This window comes from Curcuma longa, chromosome 11 (genome assembly GCF_044706935.1).
Source record: "Curcuma longa cultivar G26 ecotype Majalengka, Jawa Barat chromosome 11, ITB_CL_G26_1.1, whole genome shotgun sequence".
Classification (NCBI taxonomy): Eukaryota; Viridiplantae; Streptophyta; class Magnoliopsida; order Zingiberales; family Zingiberaceae; genus Curcuma; species Curcuma longa.
In genome coordinates, this window is record NC_133871.1 from 12,689,437 (window position 1) to 12,711,931 (window position 22,495).

The 22,495-nt window shown below is 34.8% G+C and overlaps 3 protein-coding genes across 3 annotated transcripts; 1 reads left to right on the forward strand and 2 right to left on the reverse strand.

Moving 5' to 3' along the window:
* Positions 1–16: 16 nt before the first annotated feature.
* On the reverse strand, positions 17–11,673 carry LOC141839262 (phosphoglucomutase, cytoplasmic 2). The gene is made up of 18 exons (XM_074726974.1): positions 11,564–11,673; positions 10,021–10,102; positions 8,381–8,436; positions 5,824–5,937; positions 5,632–5,694; positions 4,604–4,723; positions 4,417–4,517; positions 4,053–4,112; positions 3,877–3,976; positions 3,619–3,776; positions 3,447–3,542; positions 3,064–3,127; positions 2,912–2,993; positions 1,872–2,047; positions 1,695–1,771; positions 859–991; positions 534–650; positions 17–443 (listed from the first exon to the last, which is right to left on the reverse strand). The coding sequence occupies exons 1-18, from the start codon at positions 11,642–11,644 to the stop codon at positions 372–374; spliced, it is 1,752 nt and encodes a 583-aa protein (XP_074583075.1). The 5' UTR covers positions 11,645–11,673; the 3' UTR covers positions 17–371.
* Positions 11,674–12,421: 748 nt separating this feature from the next.
* LOC141838656 (uncharacterized) lies at positions 12,422–16,215 on the reverse strand. Its single transcript, XM_074726195.1, has 9 exons — positions 16,029–16,215; positions 15,860–15,943; positions 15,669–15,778; positions 15,512–15,562; positions 14,952–15,095; positions 14,789–14,878; positions 14,190–14,296; positions 12,843–12,927; positions 12,422–12,711 (listed from the first exon to the last, which is right to left on the reverse strand). Exons 1-9 carry the CDS (start codon positions 16,138–16,140, stop codon positions 12,610–12,612), a joined length of 885 nt encoding a protein of 294 aa, XP_074582296.1. The 5' UTR covers positions 16,141–16,215; the 3' UTR covers positions 12,422–12,609.
* Positions 16,216–20,073: 3,858 nt separating this feature from the next.
* On the forward strand, positions 20,074–21,017 carry LOC141838658 (protein HEADING DATE 3A-like). Its single transcript, XM_074726196.1, has 4 exons — positions 20,074–20,271; positions 20,381–20,442; positions 20,532–20,572; positions 20,674–21,017. Exons 1-4 carry the CDS (start codon positions 20,074–20,076, stop codon positions 20,901–20,903), a joined length of 531 nt encoding a protein of 176 aa, XP_074582297.1. The 3' UTR covers positions 20,904–21,017.
* Positions 21,018–22,495: the final 1,478 nt, after the last annotated feature.

Consider the following 22,495-nt stretch of genomic DNA (forward strand, 5'->3'; position numbering starts at 1 on the left):
AAAATTGGTTCACAAATTTTTAATACAAAAAATACTTTTTATTCCTAACTTTTATTTTTAAAAAAAAATCCATCATGGGTCCAAATTCCTTTGATCATGGGAATAAAGACGCACCAATGCCATGAAAAACGTTTCAAACAGAGGGGCAAATTAAAGGCGTTTTGACTTTACGTCACTACCATGTGCATCATGAATGTGGCGTGTATCTTCCATGAGCACCGAGTTTGGTATTGAGCTCTCATAAATTATTTTAAAAACATGTAGAAAGCCATGCTTTCTAGCGCCGAACACAGCCGTCGTTGCAAAAAGAAAGGAAGATAAAATCTTCAAATACTCGAGCGTTATTAGCGCCTTGGTCCAGTACACTTCTTCTATGTTATCACGGTAGGTGCAGATCGCCCAGTGAATTCTTCCATCTTCGAGAGTTTAATGGCCACCTCTACCTGCAACACCAGCAGCGTCCAACTCATTATTTGCATAAGTTCCACAAATGAATTAGGAAAAGGAAAAAAAAACTGCAGCAATTTACTCACCAGTGGTGCAAGTGCTTCCTGTGAATCTCTTCCTGTTTTTGTTGAATCATTCTCGTACTGCTCAATGTAGACTCGGACAGTAGCGCCCACAGAACCAGTCCCTGATAGCCGGTATACCTACAATTCAGGACAGATGCAAAAAGATGAAGACAGCACACTTTCAATTTTAATCGTGCCATACAACAAAATGATGAAATTTAGTAAAATTATAACAAAGATAACGAGAAAAATTTATGCGAGGAGCTCTTTAAGCCCTGGGTCAGAATATAAAAACACACTCATATAACTAACGGGTTCACAAAGGGAAGTAGGTGTTTTAGCATACCAGACGTGATCCGTCGGCAAAGAGGAATCGGATGCCTTGATGTTTTGAGATGGAGCCATCAACAGGATCTTTGTATTCAAACTCATCAGCTTGAGCAACATCTGAAACATCTGATCTTATCTCCTTTATTACCCTAAACAAAACAAGAAACACATGCTTAACGAAATTAAGCGCACTTGATTGCTTCCTTTAGAACCGTCCAAAATAAACTATTCATAACCAGTACTACTACTCTACTAAACCACATTCCAGTTACGTCTGAAAAGGGCTTTTGAAAAACAGAGAAAAACAAATCAGAGAGCAGCAAATTTAAAATAGAGTATGAGGGTTTTGATTCCTAAATACCTTGCAGAATATATAACTTAAAACTGGGTTTCTCTTTTTGGGTGATCATGCTAGTTAGAAGCCAGTGCGCCTTCTTACCTTAATCGATTTCATCAACAGTTCAAAAGTCTCAGGCAAACCATCAGCCAAAACTTTCTACTTCTTAGTTCTTACGACTTAAATTGGACACAAGATATAAATTGGCAAGTGTTCGCTACATACAGTGAGCACAAATTAGATAACAAAAAAAATCACCCAGATGAACTGAAAATAGAAGACTTGTTTTTTCTCATCTCTGAAAATAGAAGAAAACAAAGGTTAGAAGCCTCCTGACTCTGAAACTTCCAATTAAAATTTCAGAAAGGAAGAAAGAATATATAATTTAGACAATACCAAGATCTAGGCATAGGTCCATGGCAAAATAAAATGTCATTAGGTTTGCATTCAAGAAAACAATTATAGTGAATAGCATGATATCTGAATGCTGCAGAGAAAATAACAAGTAGCATTACTTGTTAAGATTAGGAAGTGACGCTTGAAGGTTCACCAAATGTGCCATAAGTGCCTTAGCTCCACCAGCATCAACATTCTTTACCAAAAACCAACATTAAACAAAGGCAATCCATCACCGAAAAAGTTGGTAATATTTGATTCTCCATAGTGCCAAGTTTTGCGTGAAACAACCATACCTCGTAGTCGTAGCGAGTATAATAGTGACGTCCATAAGTGGCCCAATGCCCACGAACTATATCCTCAACAGTTATCAGCTTTTTCCCATCTTGATTGTCCTTGTTTTTAAAAGCAAGAATTGAAAGCCAAGCTAAAACAGCCCAAATCCCATCCTTCTCACGAATATGATCAGAGCCTGCCAGAAAAGGCCATCAAAATCAGTGTTTGTAAACCAGTCCAGACCATGGAGTTAATTATTATTTTTTAAAAAAAGGTAAAACCAGGTAAAAAATTAATAACCATTAGAACCACTTCTTTTCAAATCAAATTCAAACCAAAAATGATAGGTTACCTTGTGATGTATAAATTTTTTAATCAAGATTGAATATTTACCACTACATGTTAAAAAAATAATCTTGTTTAAGCCAACATAATATATTTGTATTATATGATGATAAACTAGAACAAATTGTAATCTTGTTTAGATATTATTTTATTGAACAAAGTTTCCATATCTTGAAGTAGGTTTATCTTTATTTTAATATTTTGCTAAATTTATATAAAATATGTTGTATCAAAAACAAATCATATTTAAGATGTCAGTTTTAAAGCCAACAGGCCTGACCAATTTAACTAATTGAACCAATAGTCATGTTCTCTGATACATCAGACTCTTCATCTTACCCCTCGGTGTCTATGTCACACGATGACAATCCAAGTTAAACACTTTGATCGATACCCATGTCAAGTATGTATATCCAAATTTGAGTAACATAGTCATGAAAACTCCAGTTTGAGTTCAATCCCAGATGGATGCATAATTATGCATTGGAGTGGGAACAAGGACAATGATTGATCAGCATTTCTCAATAAAATCCACTCAAAGAAAGAGCCACTGATCCCCCCTTGAAGATGTACCAAGTTTGCCCCAATAAACATGATATACATTATAACAATATGTTATGTATGAAAGCTAGCTAGCAGTTTTTATTACAAGATTAATGGAAAGACAGCCTACATTTTACAAAATGCATAGAGGGAATAAAATAATTTAACAAACCTGTCCCAAAGCTCTCTTCACCACAAATTGAACACATTCCAGCATCCATCAAGTTGCCAAAAAATTTCCATCCAGTAGGTACCTGAAATATGCCAGCTATGTTTTAACTCTTTCAGTGAAACCAAAAACTTTGATTTCCGTGAAATACCCACCTCAAAAAATCTGAGTTTCAAATTCTTTGCCACTACATCAAGGGCAGCAGATGTTGGCATACTCCTGAAGACCGGATCAGCAAAGTTAGCAGTGAAGACTATGGACTCTTGAAAAAAGTTGCTAAATATGTGAATTTGTGTGTATCATATATGTGATCAATACATTACAGGATATTGTTTCCAAAGAGAATTTTGGTGTTGCATTTTAATTCAGTAATATAAACTGAAGGGAAATCTTCACCATAAAAACTCCAGAAACATGAAATTTCAATATTGTACTCACAACTGCCTCGGCTTGCAGTAATCATACTTTAAGCATCAAAATAAAATAGCAAGAGACAGATACTGCAGCTGAATATTGCACATGAAAAGAACTTCATTACCTGGCCACCCCTTTCAAACCAGAGGCGAAGTATGGTATAGCATCGACTGCATTGGCAGCAATTATAGCAACAGAGTCTGATGGAGTGACAAAAAACCTAGTGATGCAGGATAAGAACTCTAGATCATGCCTATAGTAGGTTTGTCAATCTTATCTATTGAAACTCAAAATACCTTTTACCAAGGACCATGTTTCTATCAGCATCACCATCAGCAGCTGCACCAAACTCAGGTGGTTCATCTTTAGAGCTTGATTTTCCCAATCCCATTCTTTCAACCAATTCTTTTGCATAGGTCAAGTTAGGATCTGGATGCCCGCCTCCAAAGTCTTCCTATTTAACGATGATCAATGCTTAATAGAATATAAGAATACACTTGCCAATAATCTCCAATTGTAAAGTAAGAGATATCACTAAAGAGAAATCGAGAAACCTTAGGCGTGCAATTTATAAGTGAAGATTCATTTGCACCAAGTTCATCAATGAAAATATGTTTTGCATAAATCCCAGCAACACCATGGAGTGCATCATAGCTGAAAACAGTAGATAACCAAAGTAAGATTAGCAGTGCAAAATCAAAGATATTAGCAAAGAAGATGAAGTACATACCAGAATGTGAACTTTGGGTTCGCAAGCAGCTTTTGAACAGACTGGAAGTCAAAAATGGACCTGAAGATAATAGATGAATGTAATATATGTATGGAAAATAACATATTTCAAATTATTTAAAGATATTCCCATTCTCTATATCTATATGACAACACAAGTTAGTTTTTTGCATGAAAGTTACTTGTAACTTAGCTAGATAGAGCAACATTCTGTGCACTATAGCATCCTTGCTCCATTATGGTATACATTGACCATCATTAAAAATTAAATACACATTATGAAACAAAGTTCAAAGTATTGCTACTATATAAAAATACCCTAGCATATATATTACCGTACCCACTGTAACAAGACAAAAACTTACTTCATAAGTTTAACATAGTCAGTGGTGGAGTCAAAGACATCTACATCAAATGGGCCTTCAGGTCCAGAGAAGCTGCTTACACTTGTAACAGAAATATCAATCTGAAAAATAGTTTACTTGTCATCAAACTTCCATCAATTTTGCAATCATAGGTACCAAAAAGATAACCATATAACTTAAAACATACATCAGGAAGATCTTCTGCAATGAAATATTCCTTTATTGTAGTAGTATTGGTATAGATCTTGTCAGTGATAGCTTCAGGAGCAGGCCCACCATTTTCCATGTTGTACTTTATTCCAAAATCCTAGTAAAACCAAAGTCCAATTGTGAATTGAACAGATTAAACATCAGCGTCAAAAGAAAGATAAACAAAAAGATCGTAAATATATCAATATCAGAAGTTGCATGCATCGCAAGTTATCCAATAGTTGGGAATTGCAGGTGCATTACCTTTTTAATTACCCTTAATACTAAATCTTATGATTTGAAGTCTTAACTTGATTGAACTTGATAAAGAGCTTTTTATGGATAAAGTGATAACATATAGGTTAAGAAAACATAAAAGAAAAGAATATAATAGAAAGACATCGAAATCATTAGGAGTTAGTTGAGAAGGAAGGTGATTTAATGGTAGAATGTACATTTAAGGCCTCTTTTAATTAATGAAAAATATAAGGACTAAACATGACTACTTTTACATGTAAAAAAGGACCAGCTAAGACTTCTCATCTTTCAATACTGTATTATGATTTATGATGTCTAGGAAGGCCTCCACCCTAGACTTCTCATCTTCCAATTTTGTACTATTATGATGTCTAGGAAGCCCTCCACCCTAGACTTCTCATCTTCCAATTTTGTACTATTATGATGTCTAGGAAGCCCTGCCTAAAATATTTGGTGAGCAAGTCTCAAACTAATCCAAAAGATAGTACATAGAAAGTCCCTAAGTCCAACTAGCTCAAAAGATAGTATGTAGATTTTCAAAGCTAATGATGGATTGTTCTTTCTTTGCAAGTCATAGCAAATTGGTTCTTGATTAACGTTACAAGAAGAATAAAAAAGCTGCAATTCAAGACATATTACATATCCATCCATATCTTACAACTGGAAGAAGAAAAATGTTAAGAAAGCATGTTGCCACTAGTTAACTAAAAGGAGAGACCAAATAGAATGTTTACAAATGGTGAAAAAGGAATATGCATAGAAATATACCTCATGTGGACCTCCTGGGTTGTGACTTGCGGTCAAGATAAAAGCTCCAGTGGCCTTTGATCCCTGAAGTAAGAGGCAACCAAAAACCAGGGAATTAATGCATTTTTTATTTTAGCAGGAGAAAAAGCAATATCTCATCTAAAACCACCATAAAATAGAGATGTAATTTATAAACTGAAGTGTGGCACTAACATCAGCACCAACTCTTTCACGTATGACTGCAGAAACTGCTGGTGTTGAAAGCAGACTATCTTTTCCTATCCAAACACGTCTAACTCCATTTGCAGCAGCCATCTTAGTAATGATCTGATAGTACATGTGATGAACATTAATTTGATTAGTCTAGCAAATAATTGGATGAAATGTGTTTGCAATAGAATCATAAGAATCTTATATACCCATTGTTTCTCCTCCCTTCACTCTGCAGGCTTTTCTAAAATGTCTATATTTCCCAAAATACTCATTGATAAAGTTCAAGATCAATGTTTAAAGCAATATGGACTGTCAAAAGCAACTTGACTCCAATCAAGCAAACTCATCTGCAAACAATTGTAGCTCCAAAAAATATCTAGCTCTATGCTTCACTATGTAAAAAATCCAATTATATTTTTGAAAACCAATAACCACCATTTGCCATATTGAATAAATACTTGAAGAAGTTTAACAGTAATTAATGGAATGAATATGACTCAATTGAGGTGTATAAAGGACTATGTTTTTATTAAAAAAATCATTACATCAAATTTGTAGCACTCTACATAGTACTCTATATAACTCAATTACCTAATGTGGGACCAACCCATCGCATATAATTAATGGACCTAAAAACTCTACTTTTTGCTCAAGCAGGAGATGATAGATACTATTTATGTACAACTAATTATATAAAAAAAGAAAAAAAAATCAAACTGAATTAGACATTTGATAACAATGAAGATAAAGACAGTATTAGAACAGAAGTTGAGAAGCTTGATGACAGTGCTCTGGATCAAAGGTTTCATTGAACTTGATAACATCTTCAGGAGAGAAATCTTCAAAAGTTGAAGTTGGTTGAGATCTTGATCTTAATATAGTTTCCTTCCCTGAAGAAATTTTATTTCTAGGTTTGCAAGGTTGTGATGAAACTTATGAGAAGTTGCAAAGTCAAATTGATTAATTATGGTTCCAACAACTACACCTGGGATAAGGAGTTAATATTAGGAGGGAGAGTGAGGCTCTGGAGTAAATATTAGGAGGGAGACTTAAGGCACTATTTGTTTCACGGAAAATATTTTTCAGGTTTTCCAATGTTTGGTGAAATAGAAAATTATGGTTAATGGATGTTTTTTTTGGTAAACAAAATCCTTTTTTTAATGATAGACATTCTTTAAGGAGAATAAATGCCCTTAGAAAAAATGGAAATCAATCAATTTGCACTATTAATAAACTCCTTGCTCTCCAAATTTCATCTAGTTCATGTAGTTTGATAGATTTGAGAAGGCTGATTCAGCTTGACAAGCCGAAAAGGATGGGCAGTTCAATATGTCCAAGCAGGCTGTCCAATTGGTTGATCGAGCCGACTGGTTGGGCAATCCAAGTAGGCTAGAAAAGCGGGGTGGAATAAAAGGGCTAGTTGTTTCAGGGGGAGGAGACAGCAGGGCAGTCAAGTCAGATTGGTCAATTTGATCGGTCCAGCAGGTCAGGTTGATCGAGTCAACAGATCAGTCGACCGAGTTGTTGATTTGGATAGTTGATCAATTTGGGTGGGTAGGTTGGTTTAGGTGAGTTGGCCAGTCTGAATGGTCTCAGTGGGCCAGACATGTTGCTGAGTCTATGTTGGTTGAGCCAAACTGCTGACTAAACCTTGATAAGGATTTTTTAGTGAGCACCCAACACAGGAAAATATATATTTGAACAGATTTTAGGTTTTAGTGGGACATTAAATAACAACAAATAATCTATTTTCATAGTAAAATTTTCTCCTAGAAAAATATTTTCCACAAATAAATTATTTTTCTTCAAACAAATGGATCCTAAGTAGGAGTTAATATTAGGAAGGAGAATTAAGTAAAATCAATATAACTCCAACAGATTCGGAGAACATCATGTAGAATCTTTATAACATAAGGGGTTTCATAATTTCTGGAACATGAGGAGGTTGTGCAATTCACGGCCTCCTCCTTAAGGGATTGAGATAGAGAGTTAACTATTCTATTGTTTTAAAAAAATTGTTATCATATTTAAACTTGTATACTACTTAAAGTATACCCCCATAACTCAAAAACGAAATGTGGGACTGAATTCACAACACTAATAAACCTAATAACTATCAAACTAAATCAAGATGCTAAAAACATGTTTCATCAATTAAGGTTGGAAATATCATCCGAACATAAAATTGGCTCCTAAGTTATTGTCCAACACTGTTCTCACCATCGCCACATCAAAACTTGCAATCTTCTCTCATGGGACTTATCTCCACAAGCCTTGCTATACAATTTGTAGAAGTTAGGGACAAATAGTAACTATGGTAAATTGGTAACTACCATGATGTCATTTGCAAATAAAGACCTCGATAACTCCAATTTTCCTAATTGAAACAATCCATCAGAATCAAATATCAAAAGATATGAAATCCATACTATAAAAGTTGATAAGTTGTTCAAATTAAAAAAGAACTTAGCAACTACAAAACATATATCAAAGTACAGAGTAAAAATTTATGAAACATGCTACGTGCAAGAAAATGTAATTATGTATAAAAGAGTACCTGAACAGCCTCCTTTGAGAAATAACGACCATCCCCTGAAACAACAATAGTAGCCCCTGCACCAACATAGTATGTTAAACTATAGTACAGAAAGGACTATTCACTATATAACTTTAAAGTTTAAGTAATTGTTGATCAAAATTAATGACTAAATGGAACATCCAAAAAGGATGAGATTAGAACAGAGTCCACAGAAACACTTGAAAGCTTTTCTTTAGTGTCTCGTGGGCATAGTTTCATTTTCATTTTAGAGAAAGGTGGAGCAACCATCAGTCTTTACTATATTAAGCAGACAAAAGCTACTATTAGGCAAAATAATAATAAGAATAAAAGTTAAGAAAAAAATAATATGAATAGGAAAAGAAGGAAAAAAAACAAAAGAAAAGTACTCCTACTGAAGCTTATGGGTTATATACAAGGGTATCAGCAAGTAACCCAATTCAATCCATTGAGTTGGGCCATACATTTTAAACATGAGGCCCAACTTGGATGGACTTGGCTCAAGGATCTCAAAAACTCTTAAAAAGTTTTGTTGAATTAGACTCATGTTCTGGGCATACCAAATAGATAAAAATACTCAAGTTAGATTCATATTTTTTGGGAATCAGGTTCTTTTTCCATTGCTAAACATGTATTTATCCATTTCTGAACATAAGTGGTTCGTGCCTCTGTAATTAAACATTCAAAATCTGACCAGCAACTAAAATTCAAACTCGAGCATCAGTGTATCCAAGACTGTGTTTGAGGAACTTTTTGGAAACCTCTGGTCAATTAAAGCAAGAGTCATCAATGTAATATCAGTGCATGTGGAAGATTAACTTGGAAATTATGTAATACACTTTATTGCCATGGAGGCATAGACTAATACTAAGAGGTTTCTTTCTGCCCTAAAGCAAAAGGTTTATGTACTGGCCACATTATACCATGTAGACCTGTCGTAAACCACACACACCATACCAGCAGTTTCAACAAATTATGTTCATGGGAAGGAGGAAATGATGCTACCTCCTCAGGAAGTTACAATTCATCTGTGCAAATTGTTAGATAATGTAGTAGACTATGATACTGAAGGGAGCTGTTAAAATTATAAGTTTTGTCCATGTTACTATGGCTCTCATCCAGGACTCCACCTTCAAATTTATTTTTGTATATTAATTTGTATTGAAAAGTTCAAATTAACCCAAGGAAAACAGTTTGGATTATCTGTCCAATATGAAATTATCAGTCAATACTCAATTTCAAGTTACTCCTGACTCATATGCTAGGAAAGTAGTACTGAATCAAAAAATGTGAAATTTTCCTTGTCATAGCAATATTTTCTTTAATTATAAGTACAACAATAACAAGCTATGAATTCCAACTGTCAAGGGTTAGATACATGGATCTTTTCCGTCCATTAAGCTTTGTGTAAACTCAAATCTCAATAGTAAGCTTTCTTACATTCTTTAACTATTAGTAAAATATAAATGATAGAGAGTAAACATCCAGAGTAACGATTTTGAACTAAAGCTAGAATCTAAAAGGTGTAAATGAATAAAGTAAGCAAACTAGCATCATCTTACACAAATAAATTACATTAAAATTGTTCAGAACTTACTACTGGAGCAACAATTAAGCAAGAGATAACTAAAAAAAGGTACCCTTGACTTTATCAGCAGGAAGGGCATTAAAAGTTGATTGAACAAAGTTGTGCAGGTAATGTGGCTGCTTAAAAACTGTTACCTGTAGGCAAGTCAGAGTATACAGGTTAAGAATAATTTACATCAGAAAGTATATCATGTTCCATCAGAAATCCTAGCGGTCTCATTTATTGGACAAACAGGAGACAATTTATGGAGACCAATAACACTCATATCCCTGACATTCTGCTCAAAGAATTATGAATTTTAACAATATTGAAGTCACTCCAATTTTGTATAAAAACTTGGATTTTTTTTAAATTTAGTTTATCATGATAACATAATGTTCCTATTTGCTATCCTAGAAAGGTGTTATGCTTCTTTTACAGAAAAACATACTTTGTGGTAACTATATATCTAACTAAATGATCAAGACCAGAGCTCCAAAGTACAAGGATCATCAACCTTCGAGCTAAAAAAATATAGCAGATGCAGAAATAAATAATCACCACATTGGACAATTCAATGGCATCTAACATGAAGATCAGAATTATAACCATACATTTGTATGATAAATCAGACAGTTATTATACTATGATTATAGGGCGACTTCAACTTCTAATTTTTTTAATGCAGGAAAAAAAGGGAAAAGAGAGTTGCATATGCTGGAAGATAAGTTAGGCACGAAATCACACTTTGTAGAAAGCAAATTAGTACTGAGCTCCATAACAACCTTACACAGCATCTGCAACATAGTATCCTTTCTCAAACACTCTCCAAACTCCGACCAGACAATAAGAGCTACTAGATTGATTAGTACGTAAAAAACACAAAATGACTGCAATATAACTCACGAAAGAAGAAAAGAAACCAAAAAGAGAAGGGGGGAAAAATCCAAGAACAATAAGATCGATGAAAAATTCATAGCCTCGCCATTGATGCACGTCATATTCAGAAACCAATGCCGAACAAGATCTACCACGATCTAGCGAAATATATATAATCCGAATATGCTGAAAGCTCATCTAGTCAAAACAGGCATAGCAAATCCAAGAACAGGCAGATCCAAGTAAAAAAAAAATAGCATATACAAGAGTCTATGGCATTGATCTGAACATAATCACAGAAGCCTACGACATTGACCTGAACATAATCAGAAACTACTTAACCCACTCGCAATAACGGAAAAGGAACAAAAAAATTGAACGAACAAGCCAAGCGATCTATCACTTTAGATCATCAAAGCAAAAGATACGATGAATTAGAGAGGAAAGACGAAACCACACAAAATCAACAGCTTAGATGCTAACTAGGACCTGAATCAAAAAGGCAAATTCTCACTATCGCCATCGAAACAAGATCACCACGATCCAACGAAGCCACAAACTGCACGAACAATCCAAAATCTCGTCCCCTAAAAGCTAAAAAAAATCTTGAAGAAGAAAAAAAAGTCATCCAAGAAAACATGCATATAGAAATCAGCTGATCGCAGTTCAGTGCGATAACAACCACCAGAACCAGATCTGCAGAGAAGGAACGAAAAGAAGATCGATCGACTACACACCTTCTTCCTGAGGCCGGAAGTGCCGGGCTTTTGCCCATCGAAAGGGGTGGTTTCCTTTCGCGTCACGGTGAACACCACCATGTTGATGAGAGAGAGAGAGAGAGCTGAAGGGAATCGGATCGATGCGGACGAGAAGGGAAATATGAGCATAAATATAGAGGATATGGCGCTTCCGCTACGCTCCAAAGAGCAAGTAGCGGTTCTCCGTTCTCGTATCGTGGGCTCAAATGGGCCTCCTTGTGGGCCTCAAAATTTTGTGAAAATGAATTTGATCCATAAAAATATATATATATATATATCTATTCTTTTGTGTAAAGTGAAATCCGTCACCATAACGGCCCCACACAGTCAGTCCCACGAACATCTGTGAAGAGGTAAATCAAGAAATTATAATTAATCACGACGCAGACCAAAGAGTATTTACATATTTATATATATATCTAAGAACATATACTCTAATGATTGCTCTGAATTATTTGCATATTTAGGGTATCCAAAAAAGAGAAGAAGTTTGGCAAATTAGATATGTTTTCGTGTCCTAGAACAAGTTCAATTCCTTATCCATCGGATATTATTCCCCACGTAACGATTACTTTATCTGATCTTTCTTTTGCTAACCTTTAACTTTGTTAAAGTGTTAGGTCAATGAGAGCGAACAAGATTCCCCATTGGTTTTCTCATGGAAAATGTTTATGGAGATGACAAGTGCGTTTATTTCAGTGGGCTTTGCACTATTTAATTAGTTTGTCTCGATCAATCTCTAACCACTTGTTAAGAAAATGTTTGAAAAAAGGAATGCTGATGAAGAGATAGAAATATAGATGAAACATCCCATACAAATTAAGACATGGCAAACAATTAAGCAACTTTTGCAAGTGAGACGTGTTCGTAGATTTTAGTTGATCATTTCTTTTTCAATTGTGGCGTGCCATCCACGTACTGCAGACTAACAATATAACATTTAGAAAGCCAAATACTGATGGATTCAAGTTACAACAGTTGGAAGATGAAATGAAACAGGATAGGTAGATTTCAGTGTCATGACTTTAAGCTCCAAGAACCTGTTGCTTCTTAGCAGTGTTCATATACGGCCTGAGGACCCATTCTTTCTGAGCTTCATTTTGTTGATCGACTGTCCCAAGAATGATCTGTAGGGCAGTAGTTAGAAGAAAAAAGGCAAGCATCATCAGTTGAAAGCCAACGAACTCCTTGAACTAACATTGTGCTTTGGGATTAGGAGAACTGAACACGATTGAACTGAGGGGGCAAAAAATACTACCTGATAAAGCCGTAATTCAAATCGAGGACCCACCTCCTTTAGTTCGACCGATTTAGGGCCGCCATGTTTCTCGTACACATGATGCCTGGTTCAGAAAAAGAAACAGTAAATCATGATCAATTGTGCAGATCAGGACTCTAGCAGTTACATATACATGTCCTTTACATGGCATAGGCTGTGGATCAATGAAACATCTTTGCTCGATTGACTTCAAAATATCAAATGATAATTAATGAAACAACAGGCTGAACGAAAAGAATGCATACGCATATTAGAAGTTGATTGAGCAATTCAATCACTACCTAGTGTTCAAGTTTAACAAGATAGGCCAGAAATTATAAGGCAGATATCCAAACATGCTGATCAGATAGTGAGATTCGCAAACAAGTATTGAACATTGAATGACTGGAATTGTCAGTGTTAAACTTCAGAATAATCTAGTATTTCAGATCAGCTACATGAATCCTTTGAACTGTATACAAAGCTATACTAGTGGCAAATGAAAAAAGGAGGAATGACATATATTTTCATAAAAAATCTTTATTTTTAACCATAGAAAACACTGAGATTGGCTATGGAGTTATAATTCAAAACAATATTCATCATCAAACTGTATTTGTCCAAATTATTTATTATTTGGGATAACTGCATAAACTTTATTTTTCCATAAAGCTCTATGGAAAACAATACTAGTAGATATTAATAGATATGATTTATTAATTACTAAACATTTGCATTTATATTAATGATTTACTATTACCTAATATTTCTAACCTATGCTTTTATTATATAACAATGATATAATATTATTAACTTGAAAATGATATCATATACCATTACTATATTGTCATAATATATTTTTGTATTACTAATCTAACAATAATATTTGATGACACACATATATATTATAATTGAATACAGTTTATTATCTAACATATGAAACTATTATTTTGTTATTTGTTAATGATTCTAATTTCACCAATCCTAGCAATTTGAAATAACCTATTTTAAAGCTTTTTTTATCATCCAATTCCAATACCAATTTTGACAACAATGTACAGGAGCCACAACTAATTGCTATTATTTTATCAACTTTTGGAGTTACAATTCTGACCCACTATGAGAAATCCATTCATTAAATACATCAAAAAGAAATAGAACTACAGTTCATCTGTAGATTTATACATCTTGTAGAGTTCACTTGAATACAGCTGCATGATAGATACCCCTTTATCTTCACATAAAAGTTTTATGTCTAAACATCTGAAAGTAGGGTATGAGTAACACACCTAAAACAGAGTCAGATAAATGAAAATCTAAGAATAAATCGTGAAGGCCGAGAAGTACCTGAATGAGATGTAATCAGACCTGTTGGCAAATGTGATTATTCGTTTAGTCTCCGGTTTAGGGACAGGAAAGAGATGTTTAAGGATGTTTGCAGTCCTTTGACCAAGCTGTAGTTATTCACAATGAAGCAAATCAAGTCTAAGAAAAAAGAGTATTATGTCGATGCAGAAAGTTAGAGAAAGATAAAGCAATGCAAATGTACACTGAACAAAATATCCATCTCTGCAAAATTTTCAATGAAGCATAAAACTAAGTACTGTAATCACCAATCAACAAAACAAGCTATTGACCAACAGTCTTTTCACTAATAGTTCTCCCAATATGTCCAAGGTTCTTCCTTTCCCACTCTTCGAACCAATGCTACTAAAATGAATGTGTATAAAGTCTGAATCATCTAAAGGCACAAATCACAGCTAACAATATGAACACACAAGGTTAGCATGTCCATTGTCGAATGGTTCGAGGTTTTTCTATTTCAGTGACAGCTTTCAGCTTCAGGGTAGCTTTATAAACCAATATAATCTACTAGCAATAAGGATAAAATTGGCCAATAAAATGGGAGCTTCCAAAAAAAGATAGAAGATAGATTAAGGACATACTTTGCTTGAAAAATTGTCCAGAATCAGGTGAGGATAAGCCTCAGACATTGTCCCCATTGCTTTTTTGTCTTTGATATCATGTCTGGTCACCTACAGACAAGGAAATGTAAGATGCTTCAAAAATGTACAAACTGTGGAAGATACCAAATTTACCTCTACATACCACATTCCGCAACTCAAAGAATGCAGTCGGACCAAATGGCAGGTGGCAAATGACCAAATTATCAGGTTCGCCACGATGTTCATGCGCAAAAATAACATCTGTATATTCATGGGCTCGGCAAGACTCAATAATTTCTGAGATCACCTACAAAATAATGTATAACTATGTCAGTTGGCAACAAAAAAATATTTATAAAAAATCAAATAAATAGATAAGAATCTCTAACAATACAGATTTTTTTGTAAAAATGACACTATGAAGTTTATTTTTTAAACAAAGTTCAAATCATAAAAATGAGGATGGTAATGCTATGCAATGGATTCCCATGTCCTTAGCATTAATAAATTTAATCCTGCTAACAAAATGTCAATATGGCAAAATAAATGAGTTAATTTGTAAAAATCAATAACTAAATACAAATAAATTGTAAGTAAAAGGTTAGCTAAGCTTCAGCAGATTTGTGGAGAATATAGAATATGCAAACTCAAGAATACAATGACCTTATAAGTGCATGCCTTAGTTTAGTAGAAATATACTAGCAGAAGAATTCAGGAACATACCTGACTACCACGGTTCATTCTTGTTGCGTTGGGAAATACCAATTTTAATTCCTAAATGAATAACATAATCACGTCAAACTTACGGACAGAGCTTTGATGATTCGACGTAACAGCACCAGGTGAAATTTGACTATTGGGAGGGTACAGAAACACTCACTTTAACAAACTGAACAAGACGCTGGCTTGGGTCACGAGATGTAGTCAACAAAATCTTTGGATCCTTTTCTGATGCGGTGGCATACTCATCGTCTATATGTGTTTTTTGAACTACAAGGGAAAAAAAAGCAAGAGCTTTCAATTACCATAAACTTAGTGATTAAATATCGATAGACACTGGAGAAGCAGAACCTGCAGTGTATTCATCCTCGAGGTCGATCTCTTGGCGGAGCGCAGCCTCTTCATTCCTCAGCTCGGTAGGAATAGGCTTCCCCTCTGTCATGGAACAAAATCCTTCAGATTTTTTTTTAAAAAACGTAGGAATCATTTAATTTCTACGCGAAAGGATAGATACAGGAACCTTCTAGGGCTTCTCGGATCTTCCGCTTCTTCTCGTAGAACTCGCGCTCCTTCCCTTCCAAGCTCTTTCTGTAGAGGTACTCCCTCCTCAGCCTTGTGTTCCGCCGCAACATCTCTCTCACTTCCGACCGCTCGTGCAGTGCAGTGCAGAGAGAAAAGTGAAAAGGAACGATGAGCCGGCGGCGGAGCCGGCGGCGGAGGCGGCGTTCGCCGACCGTGCCTGCGGAAAAAAGGAAGGCGGCGAAGAACGCGCCACAAAAACCCTAAAACCCCTAAACGCCTAACCTAGATCAAATTTAACTTAAAATCATATTTAAAATAATTTGAGGGCATAATTAAATAACAGGCCCTGTAGGGGTGATTACGTAAAATCATAGATTGATTATTATTATTATTATTACTGTATTTTTTCTATTGTTTTTAGATTTATTTATTGGTTTCGCTAAAAATAAAAAATTTATCAATTTCTTAAATTTCTTTTTAAAAAAACAAATCATAATTTTAGCTAAAAAAATACGCTCAAAATTCACTTTCAAAATCTAAGATTATTAATAAACCATGCATTTTTCATTTGAGAAATAATAGGTCAATTGGGCATATGAAATACATAAAAAATTGAGGGAAAATATAATCTAATAATTTATTTCAGCATTATTTCCATATTTTCTTGGTGTGATTTACATAGTAGACATAATATCATTTTATTTAATCATACATATTTATTATAAATTTTTTATTTTTTATTTTTAAAATTATGATGCGATGATAAAAAATAAAATATACTTTTTAAATAATGAAGATTTATCCTATCCTCCTCGTATAAAAGAAAAGGATTAATATTGTTGATATACTTGAACATTTTCAAATTAAAGATTTTGAAGATATATATATTCTCAACTTATAAAGGATGCCACACTGGTATGAAAAAGTTGTGGAACCACAAAATATATGTGAGAAAGTTTATTCCTAGAAGGAATTTATATCACAAGGAATATCAAAAGTTAATTACTACCTTGTGGCTGCAATGAGATGGGGACTAAATTAGATTCTAATATATCTATCTGCAAGCTAAGGGCAATCAATTCATCATCGTACTTTTTATTCCATGTTGATTCTATAGATGAAATAATTATGTATTATGAAATATTAAAGTGATCATTAATTAAGATTTTGGATATTTTGACTTTATTGTATTACAATGATATCTAATTTTATAATGGCTCAAAATATAAAATATCAAAAATATAAATCTTTTTGAATAATCTCAACGTTAGAAAGAGCACCAAAAATACTATTAAGGAGCTAGGTCTCTCAAAGTACTAATGTTGATATAGAAAGTCAATTCCATGACTCCAAAATAGTGTTATAAATGACAATAGAAAGGGTGGTCAGTGATCGTTTATTGTCTCGGTAGCCTAGGTGATTGAATTTATTATTGTTATTTTTATACATAATATTATAAAGAGTTAAAGAGTTTGTAAATTTTGTCATCCAAATTATATGAATGGCGACAAGTTATGTTGTCTGTGTAATCATTGCAAATGTAAAATTAAACTCTCTATGATAAGGATACAATGAAAGTACATCTATATAGAAATGATTTTATTCCAACTTACTACAATTTGTATCGTTGTAAAAAGTTTTATTTGTTTGAGTCAATTAAACATTCTGTTGCTTCGTCATCTAGCCCTATTGATTGAGAGATTATCATCTAATAGTAATGCAATGCAATCAATGATTTACGATACGATAAATATGGTTGATCATTCGAACTTATATAAAGTACTAGTTTGACATTCAAAAACTATATGATATGTTAAATGCTAATAAAAGAGAAGTGTGAGAAAACATTCTTTCTCACAAAGGAATGATGCATGCGTCAACAAGCGATATCACCGCAGGATCTAAGATTGTGTCGGTAAGTGGTAATGATGCATGCCTCTGTAACTAATGCAACATGGTGCTTTTGTGGCTCGAGGAGGATCCCCCATGAGAGCCATTAATGCAATAGCATGCCACACCAATTAGCAAGATGATACACAACCCGATGTATCAAGTTTAATAAATGCCACATTTAATCTCCTCTATAGCAAAGACCTAGTCAATTGTCCTAATGAAATAACGATATCTCATCAAGATATACCGACAACAACTCAGTACATGTCCAATCAGTCGGACTATGCCTGTTTTGACTAGATTAATTTAAGGATGCTTGTGATACGATGAAAGCCTATAGCGGCCACGTGGCTCGCAAGATCCGGAATGAGTGTGGGGTTATCAATTAAAATCAAGGATAATATATAAGCTGACAACCCTATCCTTTGGTGCATGGAATAGACCAACCTGACTGACCTAATCTAAAATGACGACTCTAGTTGTATTACTATAGATGTAATGGATATCATTGCTTTAATCTTTTTATTGATATGATTGATGGGTCGGATTGGTTACAAATATATTTTTGATAATGACAACAAATTTAAGCTTGTATAATTATTTTTATAAAACATAATTATAAAATTATACATATAGTTTAAGTGGAAGATTATTGGATCATTAATCTAATGTTGCCCTTTTGTAATATAATTATGTATTGTGAACTGTCATATTAGATTAAGTTCAATTAAAATGATTAACTAAGGTTAATTATTTAGATTTTTATGTAATTGATAGGATATAGCTTTCTAATACGTAGAGATTTTATGAGTTTTTTTTTTATGATGGGTTAAAAGAGAAAATATTATACCAAATAAATTATTTTTATAAATAAAGGATTATGATCTCTAAATTACACGACGAACGATTTTCTTCTCTTCCGAATCTCATCATTAGAGAGAGCACTAAAGAATATTGAAATAATCTCTCTCTCAAACGAATTGTGTTAATTTGGAATTAAGGTTAACTTCACGACTCCAGATTATTAAAATATATGGATTTATTTATTAATTCTTAATGTATAAACATAAAAGATTTAAGATTTTATATATACGTGATAGTTTTTCACAAAAGAATTATTTTATTCTTATTCTAACAATCATTACATCAAGGAGTTTTCATATACGCAAGATTTAGAATCTGATCAATCAGCATATATTATATATATAATAACAATGTTGACTCCTTTAACCTTTTCATTTAAAAAAAACGTTGACTGCGTGCATGCGCGTGTGACCTTCCATTAATCCAACCTTTCCAAAGCCTTAGATTATCTATCTCTTGATCAAGAATAGCTTTAGAAGTTTCCTTAATTTACTATTTTAGTAATAGACAACGTATAATTTATGCTAATTTCACGGCAACATGAAAATAATGAATATGTAATAAATTGTTAACAATATATATATATATTTAAAATACATTTAATTTGCAGGTGCTGATATATATCCTATCAGTCTTCAGGCACCACTCATTTAAAGTCTTTAATTATATGCCATTCCTTTAAAGCCTCTGTTGGCAAACATCGACTCTCCTTTATCTCCTGATCGTAAACCAAAAAGAAAATTATACCTATTCTCCATCATATTCTCGTATCATATGCCTGAAACATCGGCTTAATTAGCTGATTACGTACTGTGCTCATGTAATTATTAAGTGTGTGAATTACTAAATACTTAAACGACTATAAAAGCAAAGCCTTAATTATATTTTTGCTTTTTGTTTTCTGATTTGACCAACTGCAAAGTAGAGCTAGCATCGAGTGAGGCGATAGGAAGAAGAATGCATGAGAGAGGAAAGGCAAAGTGAAGAAGACACGTGACAGAGCGATAGAAAGAAGACTGCATGAGAGAGGAAAGGCGAAGTGAAGAAGACACGTGACAGCTTCCACTTGGCACGGAGAACAAAATACACACGCATGACAGCTTCAACTTGGCACGGAGAACAAAATACACACACGCAATGACGCAAAACAGCCGCGTCTGTGTTCACTATATATATAGTGTTTGATCACCAAGCGTTTTGCACACACACACACAAACACCCACACCCGTGGCTAGCTTGCTACTTTGCTAGCTAGCTGTTTGTATTCAGCTTGTAGCAATAATATCATGAGCAGAGAGAGGAACACGTTGGAGGTAGGAAGGGTGATCGGCGATGTTCTTCAGCCATTCGTTAGGACAGTCACTCTCCGGGTGACCTACGGAGGGAAATTGGTCGCCAACGGATGCGAATTCAAGCCGCTCGAGGTGCCCAATCAGCCAAGGGTTGAGATCGGTGGCGATGACCTCAGAACCTTTTACACACTCGTAATTAACTCATTTGCCTACACTAAATTATTTGTCTGTTGTATATATTAATTAATTAAGATGATGAATCCATTATATTAGAGACACACACATGCATGCATATATGCAGGTGATGGTGGACCCTGATGCTCCGAGCCCTAGCGATCCACGCCTGAAGGAGTACCTCCACTGGTAATTAAATTAAACAATCAATTTCTTCAAAACTATATATATATATATCTACATGCTGAGCTAATTAATGGTGATAATTAATCATGAAGGCTGGTGACTGACATCCCTGGCACCACAGGAGCAAACTTTGGTGAGCATATATATATATATATATATATAAATATATATAACGTACGGAAGAAACTTAATATCAGATATCTGATCTCCTCTCCTCTGACAAACGTGTTTCAGGAAGAGAGTTGGTGTGTTACGAGTCTCCACGGCCAACAATGGGGATCCATCGAATGGTGTTCGTATTGTTCCGGCAACTGGGTCGCGAGACGGTGTATCCGCCGGGGTGGCGTCAAAACTTCACCACCAAGGACTTCGCGCAGACCTACAACCTCGGCGCGCCGGTGGCCGCTGTTTACTTCAACTGCCAGAGGGAGTCCGGCTGCGGTGGGCGGAGGATGTACCCGTAGTTGTAGAAGCCTATATATATAATCTGCAATCTGCTGCTGCTGCTAAAGATCGATCGATGTGTAGAGTGAGTGGATGTGGGAGAGCGAGTGCATGCAGTTGCACTGCTAGAATAATGTGAGGTTTGATTCTAGCATTAATGAAGTGTTTTATTTGACCTGCAAATTGAGTATGTTTTCTCAACCAAGGATGCATTTGTTTCCTCGTCCTCCACTACAAAAAATTATTGGGAATAGCGACGGACTTTTCCATCGCTAATCAGTCGCTGATCCCGATTAGTGACCGATTAATGACGGAAAAGACGCGTCGCATAAATTTCGATCGCTAACGTCACTTTAACAACAGAAACATAATTCCGTCGCTATTTAGCAACGGAATAATAATTTCCGCCGTTAAATTTAGCGACGGCCGAAAACTTCCGTCGCTAATAATTAGAGACGGATTTTTTTTCACCGTCGCAAATTATAGCGACGGAATTATAAAATTTCGTCTCTAAATTTAAAAAAAAATAATCATTTATTAGCGACAGAATTTATAATTCCGTCGCTAATAATTTATTTTTTTATACATGTTATTTTTTTCCTGAATTTCCTGTTTACATATCAATCAAACCAATATAATAGAACAATAATACACTAATAAGCCAAAAATAGTAAAACACAACAATAATACAACATCTGAATACAACGCATGTCAAAATATCTGAATACAACACTAATACAATCTGAATACAATAACATAAATACAAATGTCTGGATACATTGATACTGTATCAAATATCAAAATACAATAATATATCAGAATTACATCTAAACGAGCTCAGCCAAAATAGAAGATCCTACAAAAAGACAATAAGATAGGTTAGTAATAGCTTAATTATAACAACCTATTTAAAAAATACATGCTTATAAGTAATAACTTTTAAAAAATAAAAGTAATAGAAATGTTAACATACCTTGCAGACAGCTACTGATCAGGAGCATTAGGGTCCTGAGTCTCCGTATCAGGGTCCGCACCTCGCATCGCATGATAAGTAAGAATGGGTAGTGTTTGGCCGAAGGCCTCCATAAAGGTCGTCATCTGCCGCGCAAGCTGATCGTACCTTTGTTGCTACGTCTCATCTGCGGCGTGCTGCTGCGCCTCTAATGCGGAGAGTCGATCCTTTAATTCTTGATTTTCTTTTTGTAGGGCTTCTATCGCAGAAGATGATCCGCTGGGACGACCCTTGGCTCTAGGGCCATCACACGATCATATACGATCCTTGTAAGGACTTTCCCGTGACAAGAGCTCGCTCTTCGACCCTCTTGGACTTCCCTTTTGCCTTCCGTCTAGTCTTCTCACCCGCAAGGACTTTCCTCCATTTGCCTTACCCTTGTAAGGACTTTCCCGTGCCAAGAGCTCGCCCCTTCGACCCTCTCGAACTTCCCTTTTGCCTTACGTTCGGTCTTCTCACCCGCAAGGACTTTCCTCCATTTGCCTTACCTTGTAAGGACTTTTGTTCACCAAGTGTTCGGTCAACCTTGACCCACTTGGACTTTCCTCTTGCCAACTTCCATATTGGACTTTCCATCTCGTGCCAAGTGTCTGGTAGTCT

Excerpts from the sequence above, each read along its gene's own strand:
- LOC141839262 (XM_074726974.1), bottom strand. The coding sequence starts at position 11,644 with ATGGTGGTGTTCACCGTGACGCGAAAGGAAACCACCCCTTTCGATGGG. Across the intron at positions 1,772-1,871 it reads ATACTCGCTACGACTACGAG|AATGTTGATGCTGGTGGAGC; the intron begins GTATGGTTGTTT and ends TTTTTGGTAAAG. Across the intron at positions 444-533 it reads AGGAAGCACTTGCACCACTG|GTAGAGGTGGCCATTAAACT; the intron begins GTGAGTAAATTG and ends CTGGTGTTGCAG.
- LOC141838656 (XM_074726195.1), bottom strand. The coding sequence starts at position 16,140 with ATGTTGCGGCGGAACACAAGGCTGAGGAGGGAGTACCTCTACAGAAAG. Across the intron at positions 15,944-16,028 it reads GATCCGAGAAGCCCTAGAAG|AGGGGAAGCCTATTCCTACC; the intron begins GTTCCTGTATCT and ends GTTCCATGACAG. Across the intron at positions 15,563-15,668 it reads GTCTTGTTCAGTTTGTTAAA|GAATTAAAATTGGTATTTCC; the intron begins GTGAGTGTTTCT and ends TTATTCATTTAG.
- LOC141838658 (XM_074726196.1), top strand. The coding sequence starts at position 20,074 with ATGAGCAGAGAGAGGAACACGTTGGAGGTAGGAAGGGTGATCGGCGAT. Across the intron at positions 20,272-20,380 it reads TCAGAACCTTTTACACACTC|GTGATGGTGGACCCTGATGC; the intron begins GTAATTAACTCA and ends GCATATATGCAG. Across the intron at positions 20,573-20,673 it reads CACCACAGGAGCAAACTTTG|GAAGAGAGTTGGTGTGTTAC; the intron begins GTGAGCATATAT and ends AACGTGTTTCAG.